General features: G+C 47.3%; 3 protein-coding genes across 10 annotated transcripts; 1 reads left to right on the top strand and 2 right to left on the bottom strand.

Annotated features, from left to right (window-relative positions):
• Positions 1–57: 57 nt before the first annotated feature.
• LOC118510697 (embryonic polarity protein dorsal) lies at positions 58–26,824 on the bottom strand. Of its 8 annotated transcripts, none has more exons than XM_036052884.1 (10): positions 26,801–26,824; positions 25,089–25,359; positions 20,745–21,237; positions 10,522–10,581; positions 6,195–6,629; positions 5,726–6,120; positions 5,576–5,654; positions 3,224–3,397; positions 1,184–1,258; positions 58–1,114 (listed from the first exon to the last, which is right to left on the bottom strand). In XM_036052884.1, the coding sequence occupies exons 3-10, from the start codon at positions 20,767–20,769 to the stop codon at positions 309–311; spliced, it is 2,049 nt and encodes a 682-aa protein (XP_035908777.1). In that variant the 5' UTR covers positions 20,770–21,237; positions 25,089–25,359; positions 26,801–26,824; the 3' UTR covers positions 58–308. The 8 variants fall into 8 exon arrangements, with proteins under 8 accessions (XP_035908777.1, XP_035908773.1, XP_035908775.1 ...); XM_036052880.1 differs by lacking the exon at positions 26,801–26,824 and adding an exon at positions 26,604–26,739; XM_036052882.1 differs by lacking the exon at positions 26,801–26,824 and adding an exon at positions 26,551–26,683.
• LOC118510699 lies at positions 14,970–16,956 on the top strand. The gene is made up of 2 exons (XM_036052888.1): positions 14,970–16,397; positions 16,464–16,956. The coding sequence occupies exons 1-2, from the start codon at positions 15,096–15,098 to the stop codon at positions 16,635–16,637; spliced, it is 1,476 nt and encodes a 491-aa protein (XP_035908781.1). The 5' UTR covers positions 14,970–15,095; the 3' UTR covers positions 16,638–16,956.
• On the bottom strand, positions 16,747–18,280 carry LOC118510700. The gene has a single exon (XM_036052889.1). It carries the CDS (start codon positions 18,183–18,185, stop codon positions 16,962–16,964), a length of 1,224 nt encoding a protein of 407 aa, XP_035908782.1. The 5' UTR covers positions 18,186–18,280; the 3' UTR covers positions 16,747–16,961.
• Positions 26,825–27,562: the final 738 nt, after the last annotated feature.

Genomic DNA, 27,562 nt, shown 5'->3' with positions numbered 1-27,562 from the left:
GAAAGCAAACATCCCTAAACCGACAAGCAAATAAATACGCCGCGCAAAGCTACTAGCTCTTGTGTATAAGAAAATGTTTCGTTGTTTCTTCCTTGTTTCAGATTTTTTTGTTGTTGTTGTTTACTTGCCAGTTGGTCATCAGTTTGAAAACGGTCCGCAAAAGGGAAAACTTAACAATCAATAGAGACAAACAAATTGTCGTCAAACACAGCGCCAGGGGTCATTTGATGCTTACGGGCTAGTGGGTCCGAACCTGCAGCTCGGTTCGGTTACGGGAAAAAAAACGGCCTGGCCATCACCACCCGGCCCTAGTTTAAATCGTTGGTGCTGAGTTTTGTAAAGCTGTCGGTCAGGTCCTCGTCGTTGTTGTCGTTCCGATCGGGTTGGCCTTGTCCCTGCTGCATTTGCTGCTGCTGCTGCTGCTGCTGCTGTTGCTGCTGTTGGTTCGCCAAGAGAGCCTTTAGGTTGGAGGCCGAATTTTGCTGGTAATTACCAGACGTCTGCATGGTTGCCACCTGCTCCAGACGGTTCAGCTCCGTCGTGGACAGCGTCCCCAGTACGGACCGTAGCTCGGACGAGTTGAACACCGGATCGAGATTGGCCAGGTCAAGGTTCATAAAGTTCAAATCGGACCCCATCGAGGGTGGGCCCACGGTCGGCTGATTGTTGGCGGGAATCGGGTTCGTGGCGTTCATCGAAAGCATTGCATCGCCGGTCGTCAGCGGTAGAGAGCCAAAGTTACCCAGATTGAAGGACTGCTGCTGGCTGGGCCCATTCTGGTTTTGGAGTGCTATCGGCTGCACCCAACCGTTCGAGGGGCCGGGTAGGGTGGTGTCGAACATGGCGTTCTGTGATGGTGATGCGTTGGTTCCGTAGTTGGTGGTGGCGAACGTACCGAACAGATTGCCCACCGTACCGCCGAGTGTGGTGTAGACGGGTGGCGTCGGTGTTACGTTGCCTGGGTCAAGCGGTGAGATGGGACCACCAAGGCCCGGGGATGGGGTTAGCGTGGCTGGGGATCGATCCGGACCGGGGGAGGTACTTTGAGCGGTGAGCATGCCTTGCTGCATCGGTTGCAGCTGATATTGGTTGGACGGGTTGTGACTGGGTGAGTCTGGAACGAAAGCAGTCGAATTAGGCATGCTACTGACACGTGGAACGAGTAAGGCGAGCTGGGTCTTACCTCCTGGTTCATTTTTAATTTCCTCTTTTGGCATCTGTTGGAATCCACCTGCATTGTGATAGCTGTATAACCCTCCTGTTTGAAGAAGATATATAAGAAATCGTTAATAAAACAATTTCTTAAAATAAAAAAAGTACAAGAAAACATCATGCACAAAATTACAAAAGCAAAAGATTCGAATTAGTAATTAGAGAACCCATTCCAAAAAGAGATTAACAAAGTAATTAGCAAACGAAAGAAAACCAGTTAGCATTAAAAGAAAGCTAAAAGAACTCAAAACCGAAACTATCATAGAAAACACACACTAATCACAAGCCTAAATCAGTTAGCATCTAATGTGAACACAACTCAATGAAGCGTACCTTTGTCGTCGCACAAACACGCACTTACTTTTTGTTGATTAAATCCAATTATAAAGAAACCTAACCTGCAATAGGATAGACCTGAATAGACCTGTTTTTTTCTTGTCCACATAAAACGCTTTTACATTTGCTTGTTTTTGTTTTTCTCATCTTACGTTCACACCGCCCTTTATTGAGGTTATCTTTCATAAAGATTAACAGTATGACTTAGTGGACAGTAAACACACTGCGTTCGCCATCGCTCTGCGATGGCGCGGGAGCATTATTCATTATACAAAGTTCATTACACCCTAGGTAAGTATAGTTATTGTATTTGGGGGTTTTTTCCGCATTTTACTGCAAGAGACTTGTGTTTCGATTAGTGGTACAATTCGCTTCGCTAGTTTTGACCAAGGACCAATGCCAATTCTATTCTACTAAGTATATCGTTCGCCAAATTCACTTGAGTACAGCCAACAATTGAAAGTAAAATATTCCTTTACTATTTTGAAATAAGTACATTGAAACTTTGTTTGTAAAAACATTCAGAGATTCTATATATCTGAGTCAATTCTTCACTACGAAAACAAAAACAAAAAACATGAGGAAAGACACACCGGTTTCCTGATGCTATTTACTAAGTACACGATTGTAAATGTATAAATTCGCTTGTTCGCTTCAAATAGTTCTGCGCCTTACACTTTTGTTTAAATTTTCTGTCAAAAAGTGACAGATATCATGAAGCGATTTTTCTTGTTGTTGGGGTTTTCACTTTAATCCATACAAAAATTCAACAACTGCTGTTGTTGGTTCGTTCATTTCAAAATTTCAAAACCATGCCCGAATCGTGGACATGCGCCCTAGCTCTAACGCCGGTCTCTAACAAATCTCACCAATAGATGGCAATGCTGATTCGAATTTTTTGAAAAATTCGACTTACGCTAACGGTTTTGTGTGTGTATGTGTGAGTGTGTGGTTTTCTCTTCTGTACGTTCGAATGTTAGTTCCTTTCCACCAGCCAATAAACCAATATTTTGTTGTTTTCTCTATATTATTAGTAGTAGTATAGGTACCCAAATTTCAAATTCTACAACCACCGGCAATGACACCAATTCCAATAAGGGAGGACAACAACAACGACAACAATTTTAGGAACCAATGAGCCCATATACGATCGACGGAGACATCCACGGCGAGACTTCTGTTTCGCGCACTGCGGATGTCTACCTTGCCAAAGTGTCAAACAACGGTACAACAATGTTTTTTTTTCTTCTTATGAGTGTGATTAGATTTTTTAAGATCTATTTTCTGTAACATGACGGATGTGGACGGAACATCTCCCCAGATCGAGACGGATAGACAGGACAGAGTGACGAGGACACGTTAACAGACAACGAAGAGATGAGATACTACTAGATTAGTGAAGATATGAAACCATAGTAACCGAAATCGAAAGAGATCAAGTGTACGATGAAGCTGTGAGCGATTTGTTTGTTGAAGTTGTGCGGTGACGTTGAAACCATTACCAAACAAAGAAAAGCCCTGTAGCCCAGAGTTCCAGAAAGGAAAACAAAACCCGCACCAAGGTATGTGGGGAGGATACAAAATCTTGAAGTGTGCTTGTTTGTAGTATGTGCGGGAAAAATGGAAAAAAAACAGCTGTGGTGGCTCCAACAGCGGAGCGTGAAGAAAAACTTACGGGGTAAACCGCTCGTGGACGCACTGTGACCACCGGTCGCGTCAAGCTGCGACAGGTTCGGGATATTGCCCGGTACCACATTGCCCTGTGGTGACTGGCCCCGCATTGGTGCTGCTACCGGTAAAAAGACATTCGAGGAACTCGCTAGCTTCTGCCGCTTTCTTCGCAGTTCGACTATTGGGGTTTTTTTTTGACAGAGCATCAGTTTATCAAGCAGTTTTGGGTGTGCGCGCGCGCGTGTATGTGTTTATGTGGAGAGCGGGATAACCGAAAAGCAAAAAAAAAAAGAACGAGAACAATTACATTAGTACAGCTGTGCCGTGGCAAAGGTAACTATGTTCGCTGATGAGAACGCGGGTAGCGATCGTTGCTATGATATGCTTAAGAAATCGTTGCTCTGGAGTAGCTCCGGGCACAAAAGGGGATCAAAAATAAAGTGTATCAGTTCCTCTCAAACATCACTGTCGGTGACCATCCGTGTTATTTGGCTCTGGTGCTGCAGTTGCTGCTGCTGCTGTTGCTGGTTCTGCGCATACTGTTGGGAGCTGGTGGCCAAAGGACTTGGTTCTACCGGTGCATAGTAGCAGGAAGTTTCATCAAACTCGCTTAGCGCGGCATTCGGTGCGATCGAGGTGTACAGGGCAAAGTGTTCCGCCTCCGTTAGGTCCACGTTCGGGTCCAGCTGCACGCCGTAGTTGCCCTCGACCAGATTCTTTATGCTGCGGGCATCAGCAATCGCGACCAGCTCCAGATTACCGTCCTGAATCGGTACATCCAACTGTAAGGCACTGACCGCTTTACGGTCGAGCGGTGGCAGTGAAGCCGTACTGGCCCGCTCGTACGAGTCATTGCCCGGAAGCGACAGGTGCGTTCCACTGCCACCGTTGCGCGACTGCATACCGCCCGTCGGCCCGTCGCCCTTCAGCGGGATGTAGATGTAATCCGGATTGGCATCTGACGTTGGTCGTCGAGCGCTTACGCTGCTAACGCTTCGAGCAACCGGCTTGCCGGTCTTCCTCTTCTCACCCGACGAATCACGCAGCGATCCCTTCCGTTGCGGTGACTGTCCCTCGCCCCCCTCAAAGTCTACCGTAAGACTCGGCTCTTTGGATGCGTTCTTGCGGTTAAGCGTGTTCGTGCTAGCGGTCAGATCCGATTTGCTCTTCTTGCGTGAAAACAGCTTGGAGAAAAAGCCCGGCTTTTTGTTGCTGTTCTTGGGCAGCGTGCTAAAGTCACCCGCTCCCGTTGCTCCAGCACCCGAAGAACCCTTGGTGGGTGAGCTTGGTGGCGTTGGAGGCAACTTCTTGTTGAGCGGACTATCGGGAGACTTCATGATGATGATCTGATCGGACTGTGGACGTGGTGCCAAACTGCGCATCGAACCCTTGCGTATGATCGTGTTCAGCAGCACCTCGTCGTTGGCATCCAGCGCATTGTTTTCCTTATTCTGAACGCTCGGTTTGGCACGCTTCGGTGGCAATGGGGGTAGCTTTTCCATTTCCTGCGATTCACGCTTCAGCGAGGTTACATCGATGGTGGGCACGTGCAGTGGTTCCACCGCATCGTACACTCCTGCGTCCAGCTTGGCGTGCTCCGGACGTGGAGGTATCGGTGGACCGAGCGTGATCGAGAGTGGGTTCTTGAATGCCCGCTGAAGGCTAGTGTAGGTGGCAGCATCATCAAACACCTCGTCAATGTCCATCGGTTGTCCGCCGGGTGATCCGAGCTGGACGGGCACCGTTTGTTCCAGAGTTTTCAACTCCTGCTCCAGGATCAAATTTTCGCGTCGCAGCTGATGATCGGTGTAGATCTCGTCCAGCTCAGCCACCTGCTCCAACAGCTCTTTCAGCGTTTGATCATCATCCGGCACAGCGGCAGAACCAGCAACAGCAGCCACATCAGCAGCATCAACAGCCGTAAGTCCATTTCCGTTTGTGTCAACATTGTTCACCGTGCCATCGGGCAGATCGAACGAATTAGGCTGATAGACATTGTTGTTAGTGTCGCCGGTGATCATCTGATTGTCCTCGCCGGACGATCCACCACCATCGCCAATGGCGTTTCCATTGTTGGGTGTCACGTTGAATTCGTTTCGTTGTATCCATTCGGTCGTTTTCTGATCGCTGGTTACCGTTTCCGCTACGAACGGTTTGTCCTCCACGTTGGGAGTGTCCAGTACGATCACCTCCTCGGAGCGGGACGGTGCGGGACCATTGATGGGCTTAACCTGCTGCTCCAGGGCCGACCGGTTCGAGCCCTCGAGCAGGATGCGCTTGAAGAGCTGATTCTCGGGCGAATCGGCGTTGGGATTTTTCATGAGTTCACGGTGCAGTGCCGAGAACCGGCGCCTACCTGAGTCTAGCGGTATGAACTGGAAATCGCGAGCATCCGAGTAGGTGTTGTCCGATGGTCGTTCCAGCTGCACGTAAACCTAGAGAACGATATAAAGCGTTCATTAGACCCTTCTTGATCGTCAGGTCGAGTTTTGCGAGCCAAACTTACCCTCACAGGATCACTGATATCGATCGCTTTGTACGGTGGCGTTCGGAAACTGATGGCAACCTGTTTGTGTACATCGGTGTGCGAAAACTCGGCATAGTTCTCCCAGACCGTAATATTGCCCTTCTTCTCAAAGAATCGCACCTTAATATCTTCCTTCACCACCTTCTCGCACAGCAAAATGATCTCCTTGCCACCGGACACGGGCGCACAGCAGTCGCTCAACCGGCAGATAATCAGATCGGACATGGCCTTCTTGTCGTAGATAATGTCCGACACAACCGGTGTGAGCGGTTCCGTAAAGCGTCCTCGCTGTTGCCCTTCTAGAAATACCTGGAAGCACAGACGGACGGCGTTGAGGTCGATCGAACCAGGTTCCTTAGCGTGACCAAATCCAGCTGGAAGAATAAACAAAAACGGAAGAGCATCGAATGAGGACCTCGTGGACGCTGCTCGATCTTGCCACACTTACTTCTGTACGGATCGACCCGAATCTCTTGACGTAAACGAAGTGCCTCCTCGACGTCCTTCTTCTTGACGCACTGAATACCAAGATTGTTGAACGTGTAGCTCATGGTGGTGCTGTTGATCTCCACCGTGCAGACACCCTTCTTGCAGCCCTCCTTACCGACCAGATTGTGCGGATGAGGCTTGTGATCGGGACCTTCCTTGGTGACGCACGACACTACGACGACCGCCCGTCCCCGGTACCCGTGCACCTGTATGCTGGGGAACGTTTTGTGTTCGGCCGTCGTGCTGACGCCCGGAATCGAACCGGCGGAACGTCCTTCGCACTCATAGCGAAACCGTAGCGCCTTCGGATGGGGCTGTTCCGTGATCTCCACGTACGGGCGTTGCGTTGCTACTGGTGGCATCTCTTCGCGTATATCTCTACCGATTACGTGAACTGTTGGATAAATAGACGAGATGGTACAGTTAGCAGAAGGTTCAACAGTAAAGGTGCAACACACGGTTAATGTCAAGTATGCTCAGGACACCAATAGCGCGAACGTCAAAATAGCTACTAGAAGCATCAATTTTTGTGAGGATCTTTTTTACATTAGCTGCCGCACAGTTATTACCTTCCGGTTGGGTTTCGGGGCATGGTTTTTGGATTTGGTTTGGTGGAGATAATGGTTGTTGGGGTGCAATTTCTTGTAGGTTTCCTGCTGACGGTGGTGATGTGATGGTAATGGTTGGAGAGGTAATTTTTCTTGCGGTCTCATCACCCCCACCGTCAGCTATGGAAGCAGTAGATACGGCACTGTTCCGTACAACTATCTCCGGACCATTGTGCACTATTACATTGTACATTCCTGCCAGCGGGGATCGCTTGAGATGATCGAGTTTGTGGAAGAGATTTAGATACTCGTAGTCGGACGATGAGGTAGACGTGTCCGACGATGCAGACGAGTTGTACCGTCGATCATCGGGATGCTCGTCAGCTTTGGGATGGAATTGGGCAGCATCAGTAGACGAGGAGGGTGGATCGTTTCGACGCACCGGGAAGGACATTGGACCGGTTAGTACGAGGCGGAGTCAACTTTAAGCTTAGTACACAAGGATTTGTGAGGATTCCTGTACAAGGGAGGGCAAAACGTAAGTGATACGGACGACCAAAGCAACGTAATGCTGGACAGTTACAAATTTAATTATAGGTTAAGGCGAGGTCAAAATGTGGCCGTGTGTGAGTAAGATTTGCGTTAGACCAACCGAAATGTTGCGATCAGCATTCGATCGGTTCGAAATGGTTCGAGTTTGTTTAATTTGGTACGATGATTTCAAACGTGTGTTTTTCATGCCACTGTTGATTTCCTCTCTGCTTGCAGCTGCCAACAGGGTCGTATCCAAGATCGGCGAGAGTGCGAGAGCAACACCACACGTCTCAACAGCTCTCGTGTACAGAACGTTGGATAGGATAAATGATCCTAAATCCCACTGCAAGAACCTGCATCACTCTCTAAACATCTCTAACACTTTCTATTTCCTTTCCTCAGTTTGATGTGAGCAACGTTTTCTGTTAATCTCTCATCTGGCCGAGAACGGCGGTACAGCCGTATCGTGCGGCTTACCAACCTACCAACGGCACAGGTTTCATGCCGGTGCCTGATTGAATCTGCGGCCTAATGGAGAAATCTATTTTTAAACATTTTCATCACACTATCGAACGCGAGCCAGCTGAAACGCGGCCGAAACGTTTCTGGCCTGCATCAAGGGGCTCTATACACACACACACACACCCGCCACAGGGAGTTGTTGCAGCTTCATGTTACGGACATACGAACGAGACGACTATCCCGGGGCGGCGATAGATAAATATTTTACATCTGCACCACAGTGGGTTAAATTATTTTTAACGAAAATCCGCGTTGGTTAAGGCCGTCTGCTGGAATGGGCGAGATGGCGATCCCGCGCTATATTGGAGTCCGTTGGAACTTACGACACTGGGTGTTTTTTTTTGTTTGAAGAGAAGAATTTGCCTTTTGCTAGTATTACTTTGGGATTTCACTCAGTTAGTAACAAAGATAAAACAGAGATGCTACAGGAAGAATCGCGAGAGCACACTCGATGTCAAGCGTTATCTAAGGTTCTATATTTGAGACCTCAGTCTCAAAGTAGAAACGTCACTTATAATACACAGATTTTGTAGTAAGATTTTTCGGGAGAAAAGAAAGATAGACAGATCACAGCACAGACAAATGGGTAGATTTGGTTTAGTAAAGCAAGTAATAACCGAACCTCACGAATGATCACGAATCGTAATGTCACACACCGGACGTTGGTTCACTTACGACTTGCGGGTACTTGCGTGAGGCGAAAACTGGTACCGCTGGGAAAATGGGATACGGAAAATTTTCCACCACGTACACACACACACACACACACGCAGTCTCAATCTCTCGTTCTCTCACGATCGATGTAGGGATAGGTCACTAGAGACTCTCGCGCTCCCAGAGGAGAACGTGTTCTCTTGCTCAGATTGACTGATCATTTGGCTACTACTCCGCCGTCTTGTGCTCGGAAAATGGACACAAACTGCTATCTTGGTGTGCGTTTCGTTGATGAAAAATGGAAATAAGAAGAAGAAATAGGAAGATCAGAAAAGCGCAACCTAAAGCAACGTGATCTCGCGTGAGGCCACTTAGAAAGGTGAAGAGGTCGTAGAATAATTTGTTGGCCGTGGAGTGAATGTACGTCAGCGATTTCTGCACGAGTAATGGACGTTGTTTGCAATGCTAGTAAATTAAGCAGAAACCTTTTTTTGAATTTCTATACCGATTCTTAAGAACCTCAACTATGTCAGAGCACCTGTCAATCTCTTTTGTTCCCTGGTCGCACAAGATCAATGGCGACCGGATGTAAAGGACGGCCCAGGTGCAGGTGCTTGCGGGTGATGATTTTCACAATTTTCACCGCACGTTCGCACGCGTGAGCTAAAGGAACACGAAACACGTGCGATCGTGCGGCGCTGTCCCGAGACGGTGATCGGACAACATAAAAATAAATTCGTGACATGACAATGATGATGATCATCATCTTCCACGGAGCAGTTGGGCGTCGCGCGTTTCGTCGGAACCGACGGCAGAGTGTCAGCATTTAAAAAATCGGGCGTTGGTTTTTTCGCGAATCTTCACACACACACACACACACACACACACAAGCCGAACTGTTGGTGTTGATATATTTAATGAGGTTGCTAGCTCTCTGGTGCTGGATGTAGACCATTGGCGACCGTAATGCTGCGTAGCAGTTCTGAAAAGTGTTTGCTTTTCATTTTTCATGTCATCGAAGTTTGGGGTGACAGGTGCCGTATGAGTCGCGCTATCGTCTGGTTTCCTCCTCCGCGAATGTGACGCAACGCGGGTTCACAGTGAGTGAGCGGCATGATCATGCAAAAGTAAGACGTCGACGATCATCCGGCGCAATATGGTGGCCACCATAGGAATAAACAGGGTACATGGTACTCGGCGCGCACATCGAGACAGGGTAGACAGACAGACAGTGAGCCGGTGTGTTTTGGTTTCCAAGAATTGTGGCCATAGGGCGGTTTATGTTTTTCGATTTAAACCATGGGATGAGTCATCGGTTGGGTGAGGGGAGCGAATGACATAAAAAAACTTTATGCGAATCGTTAGTTAAGCCGATCGACAAGCTGTTGGGGATGAATAGAACCTTTAAACCCTTTAGCAAATCCACGCAACAAATGATAAAACATTGTCGAGAACTCTTTCGTCGCCCATTAGATCAAGCACAAAATTATCCCAATGACTAATAGCCGGCACCAGCCGGTACTAATTTATTTGGTCGGTCGGTGTGCGCCTGTGACATCGAGCGCCGGACACTGTTACCCCACAATGGGCAGACGAAGGATTGATTACTAGCGCTGAGTGGTGTTAGTCATCCGCGGGAAAACAACGTCCGCCCGGCGAGCAGATAGTAGAGACATCATAAATCAATGTGCACGAAATATAATTACACAAACCGGTCCAAATAAACCACTCAGTTGCGGTGGGCCAAATAGAAGGGTTCCATAAGGTAGGACAAATTATATCTCGCCAAAATTCGCCACCAACTATACCTTCCCGTCTAGCTGCATTGCATCGGCTCAATTGGGCGCATCCGATACGGTCGGAGCGCGGGTGTCAACTGCAAGCTCGTCTAGCCGAAATGCATTTTTCAAAACACACACACGTGGTGACTCGGTCAAGGTCATACGGTTCTGGCGTTCGCGCTCGGTTGTGATTTTTAAGAATGAGAAAGTGAGGGAATTGCATAATAAAAACCGCGACAATACTTACTAATATCATCCAACAGATCACTTTCTCCTAGAATGCCTTCTATTGGTAGATGTGAAACATCTGTAAGAAAATGGGAAGAAAAAGAGAAAGAATGGGGGAAAATAAATTAATGAAAATCGTCTGAATAGGCAGGGCTGGGTGGAAAGTGAGCGAAAGCTTTTGTGTTTGAGGGCATGCCGTCGGATGCCGGTGTGCCAGGCGGAAAAATGAAAACTAAGGCATGTGGGGTCTGTGGACCCCCTACAACGCCTGCAACATTATGGTGATGTGCTGTGTCCCCCTGGTTCGGACGTGGGTAATGATCCACTTCGTTGAAAGTGTGGAATGTTAGGAATTTTCCTTATGCGTCTCCGTCCTTCCCGCCTATCCGAATTCTCCTTTCCCAAGAATGCGTTCGCGTGGAAGTGTGCTGTGTTTTGTTATCGATTGGATTGCAAGTGGTTGTGAAAGTCGTGGTCTGTTTGGAGACCACATAGTGTGGGGAAGGTAAAAGGACCTCAAAAGGTGTTGCAGAGGGAAAAGTTCTAGCACAATTTACTCCCTTCATTTGGTTGGTTCGCGGTAATCAACGGTGTTTCACAGTGCGTGACATAATTATACAAACGGACTGCAATATTGTAACTATTTTAAAAAAATTCTTTGTTTTGGAATTAAATTAAGAATCTAGTATCAAGATGTTTTAAAAACTTGTATAAAAAGTAATTTTTTTTTGATAAATAATATAAAATAATTTCCAAATTTTTTTTGTTCATCTTGTTATGGTGGATTCTAAAACCATATCTTAAAGGGAACTATTACGCTGGGATTTTTTTAGGAAAAAACGTAGTCAAAAAATGTGATTTAAAAATACTAAAATATTAAAAGTCATTTTACAGAGCCATTAGAAGTAATTTAAAATAAAATTTTTAGAGCCATTTTATTCTTAATTATATTTTGAGACAATTATAGGTATTTCTCGGCCAAGTAAAGAGACTTAAAAAAGTTTTTATATATTTTTGTAAATATTGGATAGGGAGTTTAAAAATGGAAAATATTTGAACCACTGCGAAAAAATATGTTAATAATTATGATTCGACAAATTTTTTAGCCAAGTGTCTCAATGTGCGAGCCAATATGCGGATTGAAATATAACAACGTGTGTTATGTCAAAATTTCAAAAAGACCTGTATGAGGACATACATATCTCCATAATCATTTAGCTTAGCTCAACATATTTTAATCAATAAAAACTCCGGTCAAATAGTTATGAAACGCACTGTATATAGCCCCACGCCCACAGACCTCACGAGGTCTCGGCCATCGTAAAGTGTTAGAGAAGTGGAGTGAGTGTGGATTTTTTTTCTTGTTTCGTGTGCTACACCAACGTTTACAGTACCCGACGAATGATGGGTGTGTGGTTAGGATTTGAACAGTCCGATAGAATTTTCTTTGAAATGAAACGCTTTGTTATAGAGTTATGTAGACATACAATACAGCTTAAAGTCAACTACACAGCAAAATGATAGTTTTTTAATGTTTTCCTCTAAGCTTATTCGTACTAGTGTCAAACGGGGCTAGTAACTTAATGGCGGAACCTCATCCGTCGGTTTGTTGACCATCATCTATTTTGCATGGTAACGCGTTATCGATTGAGCTCACTCGCCTAAACGTTCTTTTATCGAGCGGTCGCTCCACACGTCCTTGTCCTTCTGCTCGTGATTTGTGCCAGCTAGGCTTGGTAAGGTGGGCACGTGTAAAGAATATTCCATTCTTCCCTTTCGTAGCAACGACCGGCGAACGAGCCCCTTTTCGGTTATTATCCTGTGTAAGGAAATGGGCAGCATAAGCGTGCAAAGGATCATTATTCAATCGGGCATATCTTTTTTTCATGTAAACCATCATGCCCCAGAAGCATAACAGTCAAGTTTAAGGTTGTGGCAAGGTCGGCTGTGAGCCAACTCTTTAGCTTGCTTTCTTGTTCGAAATCGTTTTCCTTGTTCTTGTACACCCGAACCGCGTCCGATGCGTTACACAAAGGGAATGTGCAAGCAAAAATTCGCTTTCCATCATCGAAGCAAGTGAACATGGGACCTGTTGTTCGGTATTTTAATTACCACAGAGCAACGACAGGACCCGTCGACCATCGGATCGTTGTCCCGGTGTCATCCAGACCACTCCCGGCAAAGGGAAAAGTATGCGCAGAAAATCTGCAACCTGTATAAATCCTGTGTGTGCCCCAGCTCGTCCAGAATTCCAGACTTTTCGCCACAGGAATGTGCACAACCCAGCGGGCGGATGAGTTAATGCACTTTTCCCCGCTTACTACCATCGATGGAGGCGCATGGTGGCAATTGCCACTGCAAGCAACGTTGATGGTGGTGGTGACACTGACGGCGATGGGTTTGTAACGCGCAATTGAACACTTGTCGGGTTGGGGACGGTCGTGCAAAATGCAAACAAAAGAAGCAGAGACAGATCGTGCTGTGCGGACATGATTAATGAGGAGTCACTTATGGAGTGAGCGGTGTCTTCTGCTGTTAATTAGCAGCACCGATCGTTTGGTGACTTCAAAGTGAGCATGTGAACAGGAGCCGTGGCAGATGAAGCATGTGTTGCATCACATAGGTTTTGCATTGCATTGCAAGTTGTTGATTTGTGTGTTTTTTTTTTATTAAAACCTTGTTCTTTGTTCACCCCTGCTGGAGATCTGCGCATAGATCGTGTCGTATTTCCTTGACTTTTCGTCGTACTTCACTGACGCCACGCGCGCGTTCAATAACCCGCCCAAGAATCTCCCCGGCACGTGGCATTGATGGGCAGAAGAGGGATGCATAAAGTGCAAATGCATTTTCGATTTCAACGGATGGTAATAAATTTTTGTGGTCGTAAATCTCGCGTGATGTCCTCCTTCTTCCTCTTGAGGTGGAGCGCGATGGACAAACGGGCAAGAGATATCATCTTCAGTGGTGATGTACTTCCTCGTTGAATAAAACGATCGGGTGAAGATCACTTGATCCTCGCCAACACAGATCCCCCTTGCATTCATCCGTTACAAAGCCGATTTTCCGATCCCGTCCGGCAGAGTAAATCTAATCCATCGGTTCAAGGTTGCAAGGAAATGGCGACAATATTTAAGCACAAGTCGTGCGTACTATTCTCTGTCCGTATTGTGTACTCAGAGCAGCAACCAAGAGAGGAAGCTGTGTGGAAAAAGTGCTATAAATATAGCAACAACGATTGCTACCCTGCTGAGTGATCTTTGCACTGGATGATCTTGATTCCGTGACTATACAAGCACAGACGAGCAGAGTTGCTGCTGTTGCTGCTGTACGGCGATCGCGCATTGTTTGCTAGATGAAAAACGAAACACAAAACTGAAGCGTAATTACTGTGGTCGTTGTTGCTGCGGGGTTTCACGGAAGCGGTCCCAACTATCCAAATAAAAGGAAAAAAAGAATGTAATCACAAACCCCCCCCCTTCAGAACAGATGGAGCGCGATGCCGTACGTACGAACGCAATGGATGCGGTGCAAATGCTGCAAAACCGGTTCAAGAACATTTGCGATGCATCACAGCAAGTGGTCGCCGGGTTTGAAGCAAGTCACTGCCGCAAACGTACGCCGGATGGACAAACAAAACACGCAGCCGGAAGAATCGCGTTCACACTGTCACAGCTTTTGTTGACGGATATTACACGATGGCTGAGACACCAATCTCGCAGATCTTTCTTTCTTGATCGCCACCGTTTAACCAGACATTGAGGAGGACTCTTCTTGGGACTGTTTTTTTCTTCTCTCCGACTGTTCGGACACAGCATCTGACACTGACACTTTTTTTTGTTGTTGTCCGTATGAGACACGAGGCCGGTCGGCGATTAACGGAAGCCGCCTGTGTACAAACAATGGCCGATCACCATCACCGCGGGTGGAGGCTTATGATATTACAATAATAATAAACATTATTGTCATGACAAGTCGGCGCACGCTTGCAATGGATCATCTTCTGTTCTCTTGGTGAAAGCACCCGTTCGCAAGTCACCACCACAGACTATCCCGCAAGGGGTTTGTTTATTTTGTGCATGCATTTTGGTTTATTTTACACGCTCAGCACACTGGATGTTCTGGAGGCGATTGACTTATGGAGTGATGTGCGGATGAAGACGGCGATTGAAACAATTCAATTAGAAGTGTTGACTGACAGTCGTTTTTTTGTGAGCAAAAAGAATGTTGGACTTTGAGTGTACTTTCTTCCGAGATAACGTTTCAAACTATCCAAGTTCCCAGTAAGGATTATGTGACGTTAAAAGCAAACAACGCTATTCAGTCTGCGACTGGATATAATCCACGTCCACGATCACATGCCCCGGTGCTGGCTAACTGTATTAGGGAGCAATTTAGCAAGAAATTCCCCGAGCTACCACCACTGGGGAACCCTTATAGCTCAGGAACCAACCCGCCCGGGTCTGGTTCTCGCTGTGCAAACATCCGACCCGATACGGCGTGTTGACGCTTTCCGTGCGATAACAATCGGTGGCACTATAAGAAAGCCTTTCGCCCACCGCCAAGGCCACACTCGGTGCGAAGACAGGCGGAACGATGGCGCCCGTGCAAGTGCTGTCCGCATTCGTGATGCTACTCACACTCGGTAGTTCGGTGCATTGTAATCCATTTTTCGGCAACAACTATGTGCTTCCACAAGGGGCACGGCTCGCGGGTGCGGCAAACACGGTGGTACGAAATCTGGACGCTGCCCAGACACAGGTGCGCCTTTCTTTGGGCAATCCAACAGCGTCGGAGTTGTTGCGGGCTGGCGCTACGGCGCTGCGAGATTACGTCGGCAATACGACGCTTGTGATGGGACAAATGTTTCGTGAGGTGGCACAGGTTGCAGTGGATCGTTCGACTGCACCGGCGGTAGTTTTCACCAGGCTTTCGTTGGCCGTCCAAGGAGTGTCCGAGTGGAATCGAAACCTGTCCCAATCGCTTGATGTGTTCAAGGTGGCGTTTAACTACGATGATAACTCCAACACGGCTAGCTATATGGAGCACCTGAGAAATTCGTTCCACAAGAACGTTCAAGAACTGTCCGACGTGTTGCAGCGCTTGGGCGATGCGATCCTGTTGGTTGCTGGACAACCACTAAATACGCAGCAGTTTTTGCAAGTAGTGTCTGCGAATGGCACCCTGCAGCAACTGCTGGACGTGGTGGAAGCGACCGTACACCTGTCGGGAGACTATTCGTCGAGTGTGGGCAAACTGGTGGCTGCAGTGCGTGCTGCCAATGACTTCCAAACACGATCGTACTCCTTGCTGCGTACAAATCAGGCTTCGATCAACACCAACGTCGATCGGTACAGTACCGCATCGAATGCATCGTTCTATCGCTTCCTTACCGCGGCCGATTCGCTCTTCACCCATCTTAAAGACACCAATGAAAGTTTCGTCTTCCGATGGCCACTTCTGTTCAGCCCCGCCGTTCAGGATAAGCTGAACCTTCTTAACCATTCGATCGATCATCTAACGTGGAACCTAATGCAGCGCACGGTAAAGGTCGCTCAGAATCTGCAGCGTACAAGTGCGCTCTTCAAGGAGGGCAACAATCCATTGAACTATCTGCGGGAAGAGACGGACCTGTTTGCCCGTGTCATGCTGGACGTTCTGCACGGGGAAAACTACTGTGCGACTGGGTTCGTAACGACGTTTAACACGTTACCACAGCAGGTAGCCACGCTGCTGGCGGGATGTCTGAACGATCAGACGACGCTGGAGAATCAAGGTGCGGGACAGCTTGTGACGCTAGCAAACAGTTTCCTCCGGCCGTACGTTACTGTTATCTACGGGCGGCTTAATATCTGCTTCCAGCAACCGTTCGATAAGATGACGGAATGTTTAGACAACGTGAGTAATGCAATTGTGTGCAGCACATTGTGGTGGAGATGCTCATTAACTCTTGTGTACTTTCAGATCGTTGCGACCATCGACTTTAGAGGGAAGTTCTTCCTGCTGGACCTAGCCAGTCAACTGTTTTTCGAGCAGGTCCAGGAAGAGCTACCGACCTGCAATGACCGTGTGCTGGAGTTTGTTCGGAACTCGGGACTGCGTGAGTCTTGCCAGATCTACAACGCTGTTGCCACGTGATCCATTGGAACCGAAGCATTAACAACGAGACACTACAGTGAGATTCATGATTTATTGAAGCGTTTCAAGGCATTACTTCGTCCAACGATTACGGTAGCGCGTCCGCTTCTTGCTGTAGATGCACATCTCCTGGATGTTGTGGTAGTTCAGGAAGTACCCATTCTGAGCCACACACGAGTTGAAGTTGTGCTGGATCTCACTGTCCACGAACGACTCAACCTGCTTCGCCGCATTATAAATTCTTCCATTCGCCCAATTGTTTTCATATCCATTCTACAAAAAGAAACATAAAACTCTTAAAGAATTCTTCTCCCCCGAAGTGAGTCATTGCCTTACCAACTCCAAACAGTAGTTAAGCTTGCGCGGTGCATAGCGGAAACAGATGTCAAACGCACCGTACGACGCATTGATCGCACCCACCACGTACGTATCGAGCACCTGCGAGATGATCGCGAACGTTTTCTCCTCGTTCGCCGTCTGCTCCGCCAGGCACCCGGTCACGTGGGCCAGGGTAAAGTTCGGGAAGGCCAGTATCTTCTCGATGTACGATTCGGTGCAGTCGTTCGAGAGCATCGGGTCGGACGCAACCTGCACCGCAACCTGCGTCATGTAGCCGATCGGGGCCGTGATCGAGCCGCGCGATTTCCACTGTTCAATGTCACGGTGCTTGTACAGCTTCAGGTTCTCGAAGTTGATCCGTATCTTCTGGATGGTGTTTTCGAGCGCTTTTTTCAGCGCGATAAAGTAGCTGGTGGTGGATTTGGGGAACGTAGCGGTGGGTATTTTCTCTTTCCACCGTCGGTACATATCTTCCTCGTACGTGCGAAGATCGTCTAGCGCTGTGACGATATCTTCCACCTGTGTGAGCGAACCGTTCAGATACGAGTCGATCGATTCGTTAAAACCTTGCTGAGCGGCCAGTGCGCGTGCATTGGTTTCCACTGTCCATGCTTCACCTTTTTCGATAACGTCCGCTAGCCGGAGTACGTTTTCCTGGAGCTTGTCGGTGGCGGCAAAGATGTCATCCACAGCCACGCTCACGTCACGCTGGTCGAACAGAGCCTCGGAGAGGCTGATCGAAGCAATCCGCAGATCGCTGTTTATCGAGCGCATCAGGTTGTGATTGTACATGCTGTAGTCGAGATTCTGGAGCATCGAGATGCTGTTTACCGAATCGTATCCGTTCAGATACCGAATCGTCTCGATCAGTGCGTGCTGTACCGATTCTAGCTCGCGCGTTGTAAAGTCTTTGAATGTGGCCTCGAATCGAGTAGTGACATTCGTAACGTACTCCTGTAGTCCGGCACTGGCAAGCTGCAGATAGTCTACCGTCGGGACGCTCTGTTTGAAACGCTCGATGGCGGCCCGAGCCGTGGACACGTTATCAACAATACCCATGGTAGTGTTTGCCACTTCCTCGTCATCCGCCAGCGGGTTGCTAGATGCGCCGGAAACGGTCGATAAATTGTTGTCACTCAGTAACACCATCACTACCACCGGCAACAGCAACACGACGCGTTGCAAAGCTCCGCAGGGCCGTCGATGCATTTTGCCCCTACCGGGTGGAATTTGTTACACGAAATTTATCGAACAAACACTGAATCACTGTGGATGAGCTGCTTGGATGAGCTCCGGGTTCGGACTGAATAGTGGGCCAGTGCTAGGTTTGGCCGTAAGCCCTTCAACGCTCCCGTCGATATCATCATTACTCGCGTGAAATAAATGCGCTACGTAACAGGCAGCCCCGAGAGAGGCGGTAGGGCCGGAGGTGCGTTTTGCGGGACCAACGCCATTATAATCAGTAGCAATAATAACGACCGGCCCCACCAACAGCCGCCCTGAGCGCTAGACAATTCCTAATCATCGCATCAACACTTTGACCGGTTGAAGGCATTCTGTTCGCCCCCGAGAGAACGAACGCTCTGCGGAATGGGTGTGGAAGCTTTGGATTTGTAGAAACAATAAGGCAACGCTTTCCGACGGAAGGTAATGTAACACATCCGAAACGTTACACCTAAGGGACTGTGGTGTGGGAGATATCACTCGAATTATGGGAGATAAATTTATAGAAATTAAATCTTTCGCAATCTCCCGATATCTCTGACAGCTTCCGATCGGTGGTTTAGAATCAGTTGCGAAAATCGGGATGCACGCAGGGCACGCATGAATAGAAGACGATGATCACCCCTCCTCAGTTGAGGATCGCGTGCGCTAGAACACAATAGTTGATCATTGAGTTGGAATCGTGGTGGTGGTGGTGGTGGTGGTGATATCTCATCCACTGAGAACCGAATGCGGTCAGCAATATTCACATCCAGCAGGTGATGCACTCTGGGCACGGGACATGGGTGAGGTTGCAAGTGGGCACTGGTACTGGTGAAGGGCAAAAGCCAGTGCTCAGTCAAGGTTAGATGTACATTTTATGTAAATTTTGATACACAATATGTATCGTGGAAGAAAATTGAGCAGCAACACATTTTGCTTCAACAGTTGAGAGCATAACCTTAGAGTATGGCAAAGAAGACGGACGTGTTAAGACGTGTCCACACACATTCCTATAGGGGGAGTTTTTTTTTTGGGAGGGTAGAACAGATATTCTGGACCGGCCAATTTAATTGCTTCGTGACATTAGTATTCGGCAAGCGACATTGTTCGGTGCTTTTTATGCTACGGTACTGAATGGATAAAGTTGGGAAGTACCGGCAGTAAAGTGAGCAGTGACAGAAAGATTGTGCGTATTTTAAGGTTTAATGGGTATCGGGTTCGCAAAAGAATGGATACGATTTCGATGGCAGAGAAATCCCCAGAGTTAGCAAGGAAAAATCTGAAGAGTTGAGTCTAAAACGAGTAAGGAAAAGAAGTCTGCAGAATACTTTTTTTTAATGTAATCACAATAGTGCATTCATCTAGAGGCTATTGAACTGACAAAGATTGGACGTAAGATTATTTAAAAGAAATCATTTCTAATCCAAAAGCGATTTGAAATCAAACAATTTTAAGGCTGCACTAAGGTCTTCAGAGAATCATTACGATATCATACTCATTTATGGCAAGATATTTAAAGTACAAATAGAAAAACCAACTCATTTCAGTCTTACTTTGCTGCTTTCGTGAGTTGTCCAAGTTCAAGTTCCTCTCAGTCGGAGGAGAAGCGTTACAAAGCGTTACAATCTTGTCGTCAAATTATTTGCCTCATTCTTCGAGTGATTGGCAGTAGACGAACTGAATAAAATAATTCAATGGCTTATCTTTGTTGACCAGAAGTACTTCGCCACAATATCTTTATTGCGATGATATAAACCAAATCATGATCAACGATTCAGAGCTGCTGATGAGATTATGAGGTTAATCTAAATGATCTTCAATCAGTTGTTTTTCTTGTATTAAAATATTCCAAAATGGGAGTTATGTCATATTGTGCAGTTTTCCCAACATATGTGTGTGTATGAGCGGAAATTATGGGAGTGAGGGCTGGATGGAGATGTAATTATTCAGATCGCCTTAGATATGACTCATGTGGGCTTTTCCTATCATGATAATCTGATGAGTGCGTTTATGGAGTCTCTTCGTGAGCCTAATGAGATCGTGGTGAGCATTAGAATGGTTTTCTCTGTGCCAGATTAAGGCAGTTCGAAAAAAAAAGAATCAAATTTTAGGGAATGAATAGCATAGGCTGATAGTGTCGTGGCCGTTATTATAAACTCTGGATCAATCCGGGCCCAAAGCAAGCATGAAGCTGAAACTGCAATCTTGACTTTGGATGTCAAAGCGGGTAGGATAAGGGATAAGATGCGTAACAATATTGTTTATTGGCACAGTGCTTCTGGTTGTTCTGATTAAACTGAATATAATACAATGATGTAACGTATGTAACGCCTGTGTCCCAAAAGGCGTAGAAGAACCCTTTTGACCTCTCTCTCTCTCTCACTCTCTTGCTTGGTTCGAAAAGGTTATCGAAATGTGATTTTAAAACACTGATAATGCAACCCACCCCCCGATCGCCAGCGGTATGAACCGGGTCGAACCGGTGCATCCTCTACTAAGTGTAACGGTAAGTGACAGAAACTGAAGCGTGCGGAGCGTGACAAAAGTAAGCACAAACCATACCTGCACCGTTGACATAAACATCCATGCTGTTGTGTGTGGTGTGAAATGTATCTATGTTTGTACTCGATAGCCGACGGCCACAAGATTTGCCGAGGTTCCGAAGGATGCAACACTGCAACGCACTCAGACGTCGTGCTGGTGGGCACGTGAATGCACCGCGCGTCCGCTGACAAACACAAACACTTGACCAGCAGCACTTTAATCACACACACACACACACACCGCAAGCGACGAAACGAACAACAACGAATCAATCTGAATGAATACGACCGAAGAACTCCGGGTTGCGTAATGTTTTGGAGTGTTTGTAGGGCGCGCGCGTAAGAAACTTGGCGATTTTAGTCTTTTCACTAGCTGTGTCCTCTATCACATTTAAAAATAATTTAGTTTATTTGTAACGTTTCTCTTCCTGAGACACACTTCCAAATGTCACCATCGTGACTTTGGGCTTGTAGTCTTGATGGCGGATCACACTGAACTAGATTCACAAATCCTGAGAAAGAAAAGAAACACGGATAACGACAAGATAGTTTGTTTGTCTCTCGTTCCAACAAAAAAAAAAAAAACGAATCAAAAATGGCAAAAACATAAACCAAACAAACAAAGTTAGAAATTAAGTCGCTGAAAGCTTTTACGCCCATTGAAGTTGTGGGAGCGTTGATGGGAAGCAAACAACAAAATGCGCACTTGAAAATAACATCGCAAACACAAACACAAGCTTTTACGCACACACCGACACGAGCATGCACACGCGCTAGGTGGAATGAAAACAAACCAATAAACGTGGGAGAGAAGGTGGAACATGATCAAGACAGAAACAACAACTACAAATTAAGCTCTCTGTGGCACGCAACACTGATGAACGAAAAAAAAAAAAAATGATTGGAAAAGGCGATCGAAGCATGGGGAGACTTCGGACACCTTTTTCTTGCGGCTTGGCCTTTCGATTCTGAGCAATGGAAACAGGTTTACCGGTCGGACAGTTTCAATACCATCCCGGACGTACCGAAGACGCACGCAACAAGCGTTAACCAAGAGTATAATGACATCGAGAAAACCCCGAAAATCTAGGTGTAATGTGACGGTAGGAAACGGTAGGCACAACTATTGATGCGTAAAGTGGAAAGCTGCTAAACGTTTTGGACGCGAGCAATAGCGTAAACACTGGCACACCGGGAACACACGGTTGCGAGGCACAACTTTCGCGCTTGGATTAGTTCGACCGAGATCGCTTGGCGTTTGTTCACTCGCCACAAGCCACGAGGCAGAATCCTTATCGCGCAGGCAGCAACACAGACCTCCGCTGCACAGCTTCAAACTTCCAGTTTCCGGCAGTTGGCACTTATCAAACCGGAGCACAAAAATCTGGAGTTAAGCTAAAACCGAATATCCCTATACACGATCACTCGTCCAAGGGACAGTAACTTCCGGAGCAAGCAAGTGTACACGAGGACTCACCGACGCGAAAACACTGAACCGTTCGGTTGCAGGACGAAAAACTGTCTGCCAGTGTCGGTCCGGCTGTCCGGTTGAAAATGGTTGTCGACTGCCGCGTCTCGCAACAAAACAGGCAGACACGCTGTGTGCTTGTGTGTTCTGGATGGCGCGGAACGCTACCGCGCATCGTCCGGGAGAAACAAACGCAAAACATGTGCACACCGCGCCTCTTGTACAACCCTCTTACAACCCTGCGATGGGGGAAGTGGTGTGCCGGTCGGGGCGGGGTTTGAGGCGACGTGACGACGACGACGAGATCATGCAACTGTGCTGCGTTGTGTGCGAGAGAGTGGGAATTAGGGGTGCGCGATTCACCGTGAGTCCGAGTGCACGAGAGCGTGATGATGACGCGGGGTGGTCGATCGCGAACCCGTTCCGGATTCATTGTGTGCGTGTGTCTGTAGGATGGACAGTCGAACGACCCCCTTTGTTGGGGTGGAAGGGTGCATAGAAGGGTGGTAAATCTTGACGGAACGAGTTCCACTAACACAGAGAGATAGCGCGAACGCGTCACAACAACACGCTTCGTACGAGGGATCGCGATCATGTCCAGCTGGTATCGATGAGTTGTGGAGCTGATGACTCTCTCTCTCTCTCTCTCTCTGGACTACCAACTGGAGAAACCGCGGATTTTGAGATTGAAAGGCGGTGGTTTTAATGTCACACGCACACACATTTGTACACACGAGCGATACGAGATCTCGTGGAGATCTCCACCGTTCGCGATCGTGAAGATGCGTGTAGTCCACTTAACGTGTGACGTTTTCTGTGTTTTCTTCCGTTTTGTTGTGCTGCTGTTGTTCTCCCCTATCGGCTCAACTCTCCCCCCCCAATCCCCTTCGCACCATTCTCATCTGCCCCAAAACACGCGATAGCGTCAACGCGTAATCATCACCGGCCGCGGTCCCTCAAAGAGCCCAGTCTCGTGAATGGGAAAATCCTTACGTTTGGGTTTTACCGGGCACACGACGACGGTAACATAAAAACAAAAAGCGGGAAGAGAGCGCGACTGATTAAAAATAAAATGACATCAATGGGAGCCGGGGCAGGGAAACCTCTCACCGGGTTAGGTAGAGGACCTCTGCCATGACTTCCCATCCGCCACACTCTGAACATCTGAACTCTAGGATCGTGCAACTTATGCTCTGTCGCACTGGTTAACCCCTCTAGATGCTGTGATCTCGTGCTGGTTGGTAAGTGTTGTGGGCAATTAATTGAGAGTACCTCGCGCGTGTGTACTGCAAACCGGTCACTAGATGAGCCTCCCTTATGGGAAGGGTGGGGAAGAAGGGGGGATTAAAAGCGCCTCAGGACTGTCGTATTCTTGGAGTGGGAGAGTGCGAATGGCTTAACCGGTTTCGTAGCCGTACCGGTAGGTGTTGGCAGTGTGGGCATTTCCCAAGCTTTTGGACACACCGGGCGCCTGGACCGATAAGGCATTTTATTGATGCGTGATGTTGGTGGTGGTAGGAACGGGACGAATCCTATAAAGGGAAAGTTTGTGTTTGCGGGAAAATTGTGCCACTGACCGATCTCGGGGAGGCATGTGTGTGTGTGTGTGTGTGTGTGTGTGTTTAGAATGTTGGTTTTACCCCTGCGGGTTGGGTTCTGCGGGTTGAGATTAAGTTGTCTTTTGTGGGGAACGCGTGTATTGGTTGTTTTAATGTGGGAATTGAAAGCGAAAGGTGGGAAAATACTGACGCGTGGAAATGAGTGATGCTGGGACGAGTCTCTCGCGAGAGGCTTGAGTTACCGTTGCTGCAGAGCAGTTACGGTGGGTTTGTGGGGTAATTGATTGTCTATTTATTTTTATGGCGATTAGGGCTTACTCATTTTCATGCTCTCTTTTAGCCGCATTAGGGTGACTTAGCAAGTCTTCAAGAAAAATTATAATATAGGGCTAATTTCCGGATTATTGTTGTTTGTCTTCCTTGTGAGATGTTCCAAGTTTAATCGATGCGTTCATTGAGGTTTTTTTCGTTTACACTTTTTTGGGGGATTATTTTCTTAAATTCTGGCTCTTGCTAAGGCTTCAAGTCGTACTTAACTGACCAAGCAAACAAAATCACGAGAATTCTAACCAAACAACCTATTAAACAGACAAAACTCATGGTTGGTTAGTTCAGAGAGACGTCTCCAAAGATTCATTAGACTTCGTGCGTCTCTCAGAAAAAAAGGCTAGAGCGCAGCTAGTTCCGACTTAACAGGTTGCTTGCCAGATATAGATCAAAAACAGGATTTTTGTATTTATTCAATGTTGCACGAGCATCGATATTGACTTAAGGTAATTCCACGAATTCATCTAATATCTTCGAGGTCAACCTCACCATTACGAAATTTCTGCCAACCCCCGTCACGATCGAGTTGCATGTCAGCACGAAGACAGCTCGCAAACACCACGGAAAAATGCGTTGCTGCATGGCAAAGTGTGAATAAGTAAAGCTAAGTTGGGCGGTTAGCTTGGCCCACTGATTCGGTAAGGGTGGTGGAACCCACTAAACGGAAGCGATGATTCATACAATCAAAGTTAGCTTAGGCGGAGAGAGGGCGGAGCGGTTGGGATGGTCCGGAATTTATTACGCCAGCTCAAGATCAAGTGTCGGTGATTGGGATGAAGAAGAAGGCAGCGTGAGTGAGAGAGAGAGGGATGGGGTGCGAAGAGAATTGGCTGCTCAGGAGGTGGTTTGGGTGGTAAATAACATAAATAACGAGGCAATCGATGAGTGCGGGCTTGGGCGAATGTGCAATTTTTTGTTTGTTTGCTATCGTGCTGATTCAAACGGAATATAATTGAAGTAATAGTAATAGAAATCTGCAATCGTGAGAGAAGAAAAACAAGTGACTTACCGCACGAAACACCAAGCGATGAAGAAGCAAAAACTGTTTTCTTGAGGTCTTGCTTTGTTGCTGGTTACTTGCACTCAGTTTATGATGGCAGGATTAATGAAACTTCGGTAGCTGACAGCTAACACACACACACACACATACACTTGTCACTGCACTCGGCACGCACTCTGACATACAAAAAAATCTCTAAACTTCTTGATAACGACACGACTGTTGGTATGGTCCGCGCTCCAGGAATAGTAGCTCCAAAATCGGTCCCTTTTTGTTGTAACTGGAAGTAAATCCGAACAAGAAAACAAACAAAAAAATCCGTTCAAGTCGTGAAAACCGTACTGACCTTCGACGTGGTACGTCAATAAATGTTGGCAATAATTCGGTAAAACCTGCCGACCCACCCCAGCTACCCTGTGCTACCAGACCTCGGGAGGGAACCGCGAGCGAACGAATCAATGATAAGGGAAGCCTGAAATCGTTCATTCAGGTAGCGCCCACCGATTCGCGCTTGATAAGTGGAGGAGGTTCGAGAGCTGGGCAACAGCTTCTAAAGCACCACAGATAAGATACTTGTGGGTTGCGAGCCCCCGGTACAGGTGTGCCTGGTAAGGGGCTTTTGGTTAGACGCTGCACTACGAGCCAACCCGCTACACTGTTGTGTTGCGTTTCGACCAGGTGGGTCTTTTTAGTGTTTTTTTTTTGTGTTTGTTGATTGTTTTTGTGCACGCGGGAAAGTACAAACCCAAACCGTTCCCATATGATGAAACACTCGGTGCATTGCGTTGATGCATCAGCTGCACTCACTACGGCTAGCCCTAGGGCAGAAAACAAAGAACGCGGTGCATATGAGAGGCGTGGAAGGAATAGCAACAGAGGACTAGGAAAAAAAACCCGTTCCGATCGACTAATCGACGGTAATTGTTTTGACAGATGAACCTGCGTGTGTCGCAGGTTTCGACACACAAAACACAAACACACACCCGGTTGACACTAGGCCTCTAAGTCATCTTAATCGACCGTGAATTCCTAACCTGTAAAATGACGCCGTTCGTGACCGACACGACGATCGGAGATCGTCACACAACGAAGACCCTGGGAGCGATATGCGTTCTTTGTTGTTTAAGGTAAAAACAAATTGTCACTCTTCCAAAACACACACTAAACGCGCGATCACTTGTCAAAAGTACGAACACTTTGATGCTTCAATCAATTGCACAAAACACGCACTCTTGGACGTTGCACTTGACAGATAATACGCCTACTAGGATGTTTGGATCTCAGCTGCTGCTGCTGCGAGACTAGGATCCTCTCTGGTTGACGTTTGCAAAGCTTCTGACGGTTCGTCCGGTGTGCGACTGGTCGTCCGCTAGGAAAAGTGCGCTCTAGTGTCCTTCTCGGCAGTGCCGGCCGGTCGGAAAAGCGAGTGGAAATGCTGCCTACACACACAAACACACACACACACACGAACCGTCGACGACGAGGGAAAAAGAAGCAATATAAACAGCAACCGTAACGCCGTACCACACACTGTACTGGTAAGTCTGGCAGGCCCAACGGCGATGGGTTGGAGCGCGCGCGTTTACTCGTCCGAGTCACAATTTACACTCACGCGCGTATATAGGCGAGGAAGGGCCGCAACACACCATACAGCCCGGTTGTTACTAACACTGTGATTGCGAATACTACTACCAACATCACCCAAAGAAAAAAAAACCCACCAACACTACCGCTAGGCGAGCGGATGCTGAAGACAAGTTGGATCTGGAGCTGGCTTGCTCGTGGTAGTAAGTCACAACATGCTACATCCGTGTTTCGCACATCCAATGGATTAAATGTGCGAGACCACCGCCCGCCACCGTACCATCCCTTCACTTCGCGCGGGTCGACGTCGCTGTTGACTATTGGCATCAGTGCTCACATGTGCGTTGGATAGAGAGCGGCCGAATGGTAGTAGGGCTGGTTCGTTTTCTCATTCGAAACCCTACAATACAGCGACCAATACTGATGTGCCTTACTTTATGATGTCATCATATGTTGGCAATACCAGTTTCACACAGTGGAGCACACGCCATGTGGGACACTCACAATAAAAGCAAACAAAAATTACTAATAAGGTAGGATGTTGAAAATTTCAATTTAATTTCCCTCTCTTTTAGAACTTTAATTTAATTTTTTGAGAAGAAAATATTCTATTGTTTACACGCACTTTGCATGCTGTCAGTGCCCCTACCCTCCTACACACACACACACACACACATATCGGTGCTCCGGTTTCATAATACGTTGCCTACTTAGATTCCCATTAGAGAGCGACGCGGGAAAGCGAATTGGGTTGCTGCTGCTGAGGGTGTGTTGTGATTGTCTACCGTACACCGTCGAATGTATGCGTGTGTGTGTGAGCGAGGCGCTTGCGCATCAACAATACAAATTAAATCAACATTCATTCGACGCGCTACCTGTTTACGGGCTACATTTTTGTG

Source organism: Anopheles stephensi, chromosome 3 (genome assembly GCF_013141755.1).
Source record: "Anopheles stephensi strain Indian chromosome 3, UCI_ANSTEP_V1.0, whole genome shotgun sequence".
Lineage (NCBI taxonomy): Eukaryota > Metazoa > Arthropoda > Insecta > Diptera > Culicidae > Anopheles > Anopheles stephensi.
The sequence above is the reverse complement of the archived record's forward strand: the minus strand, read 5'-3'. Positions and strand labels throughout refer to the sequence as shown.

Excerpts from the sequence above, each read along its gene's own strand:
- LOC118510699 (XM_036052888.1), top strand. The coding sequence starts at position 15,096 with ATGGCGCCCGTGCAAGTGCTGTCCGCATTCGTGATGCTACTCACACTC. Across the intron at positions 16,398-16,463 it reads TGACGGAATGTTTAGACAAC|ATCGTTGCGACCATCGACTT; the intron begins GTGAGTAATGCA and ends GTGTACTTTCAG.
- LOC118510700 (XM_036052889.1), bottom strand. The coding sequence starts at position 18,185 with ATGCATCGACGGCCCTGCGGAGCTTTGCAACGCGTCGTGTTGCTGTTG.
- LOC118510697 (XM_036052887.1), bottom strand. The coding sequence starts at position 7,237 with ATGTCCTTCCCGGTGCGTCGAAACGATCCACCCTCCTCGTCTACTGAT. Across the intron at positions 6,121-6,194 it reads TCGGGTCGATCCGTACAGAA|CTGGATTTGGTCACGCTAAG; the intron begins GTAAGTGTGGCA and ends TTATTCTTCCAG. Across the intron at positions 5,655-5,725 it reads ATATCAGTGATCCTGTGAGG|GTTTACGTGCAGCTGGAACG; the intron begins GTAAGTTTGGCT and ends ATCGTTCTCTAG.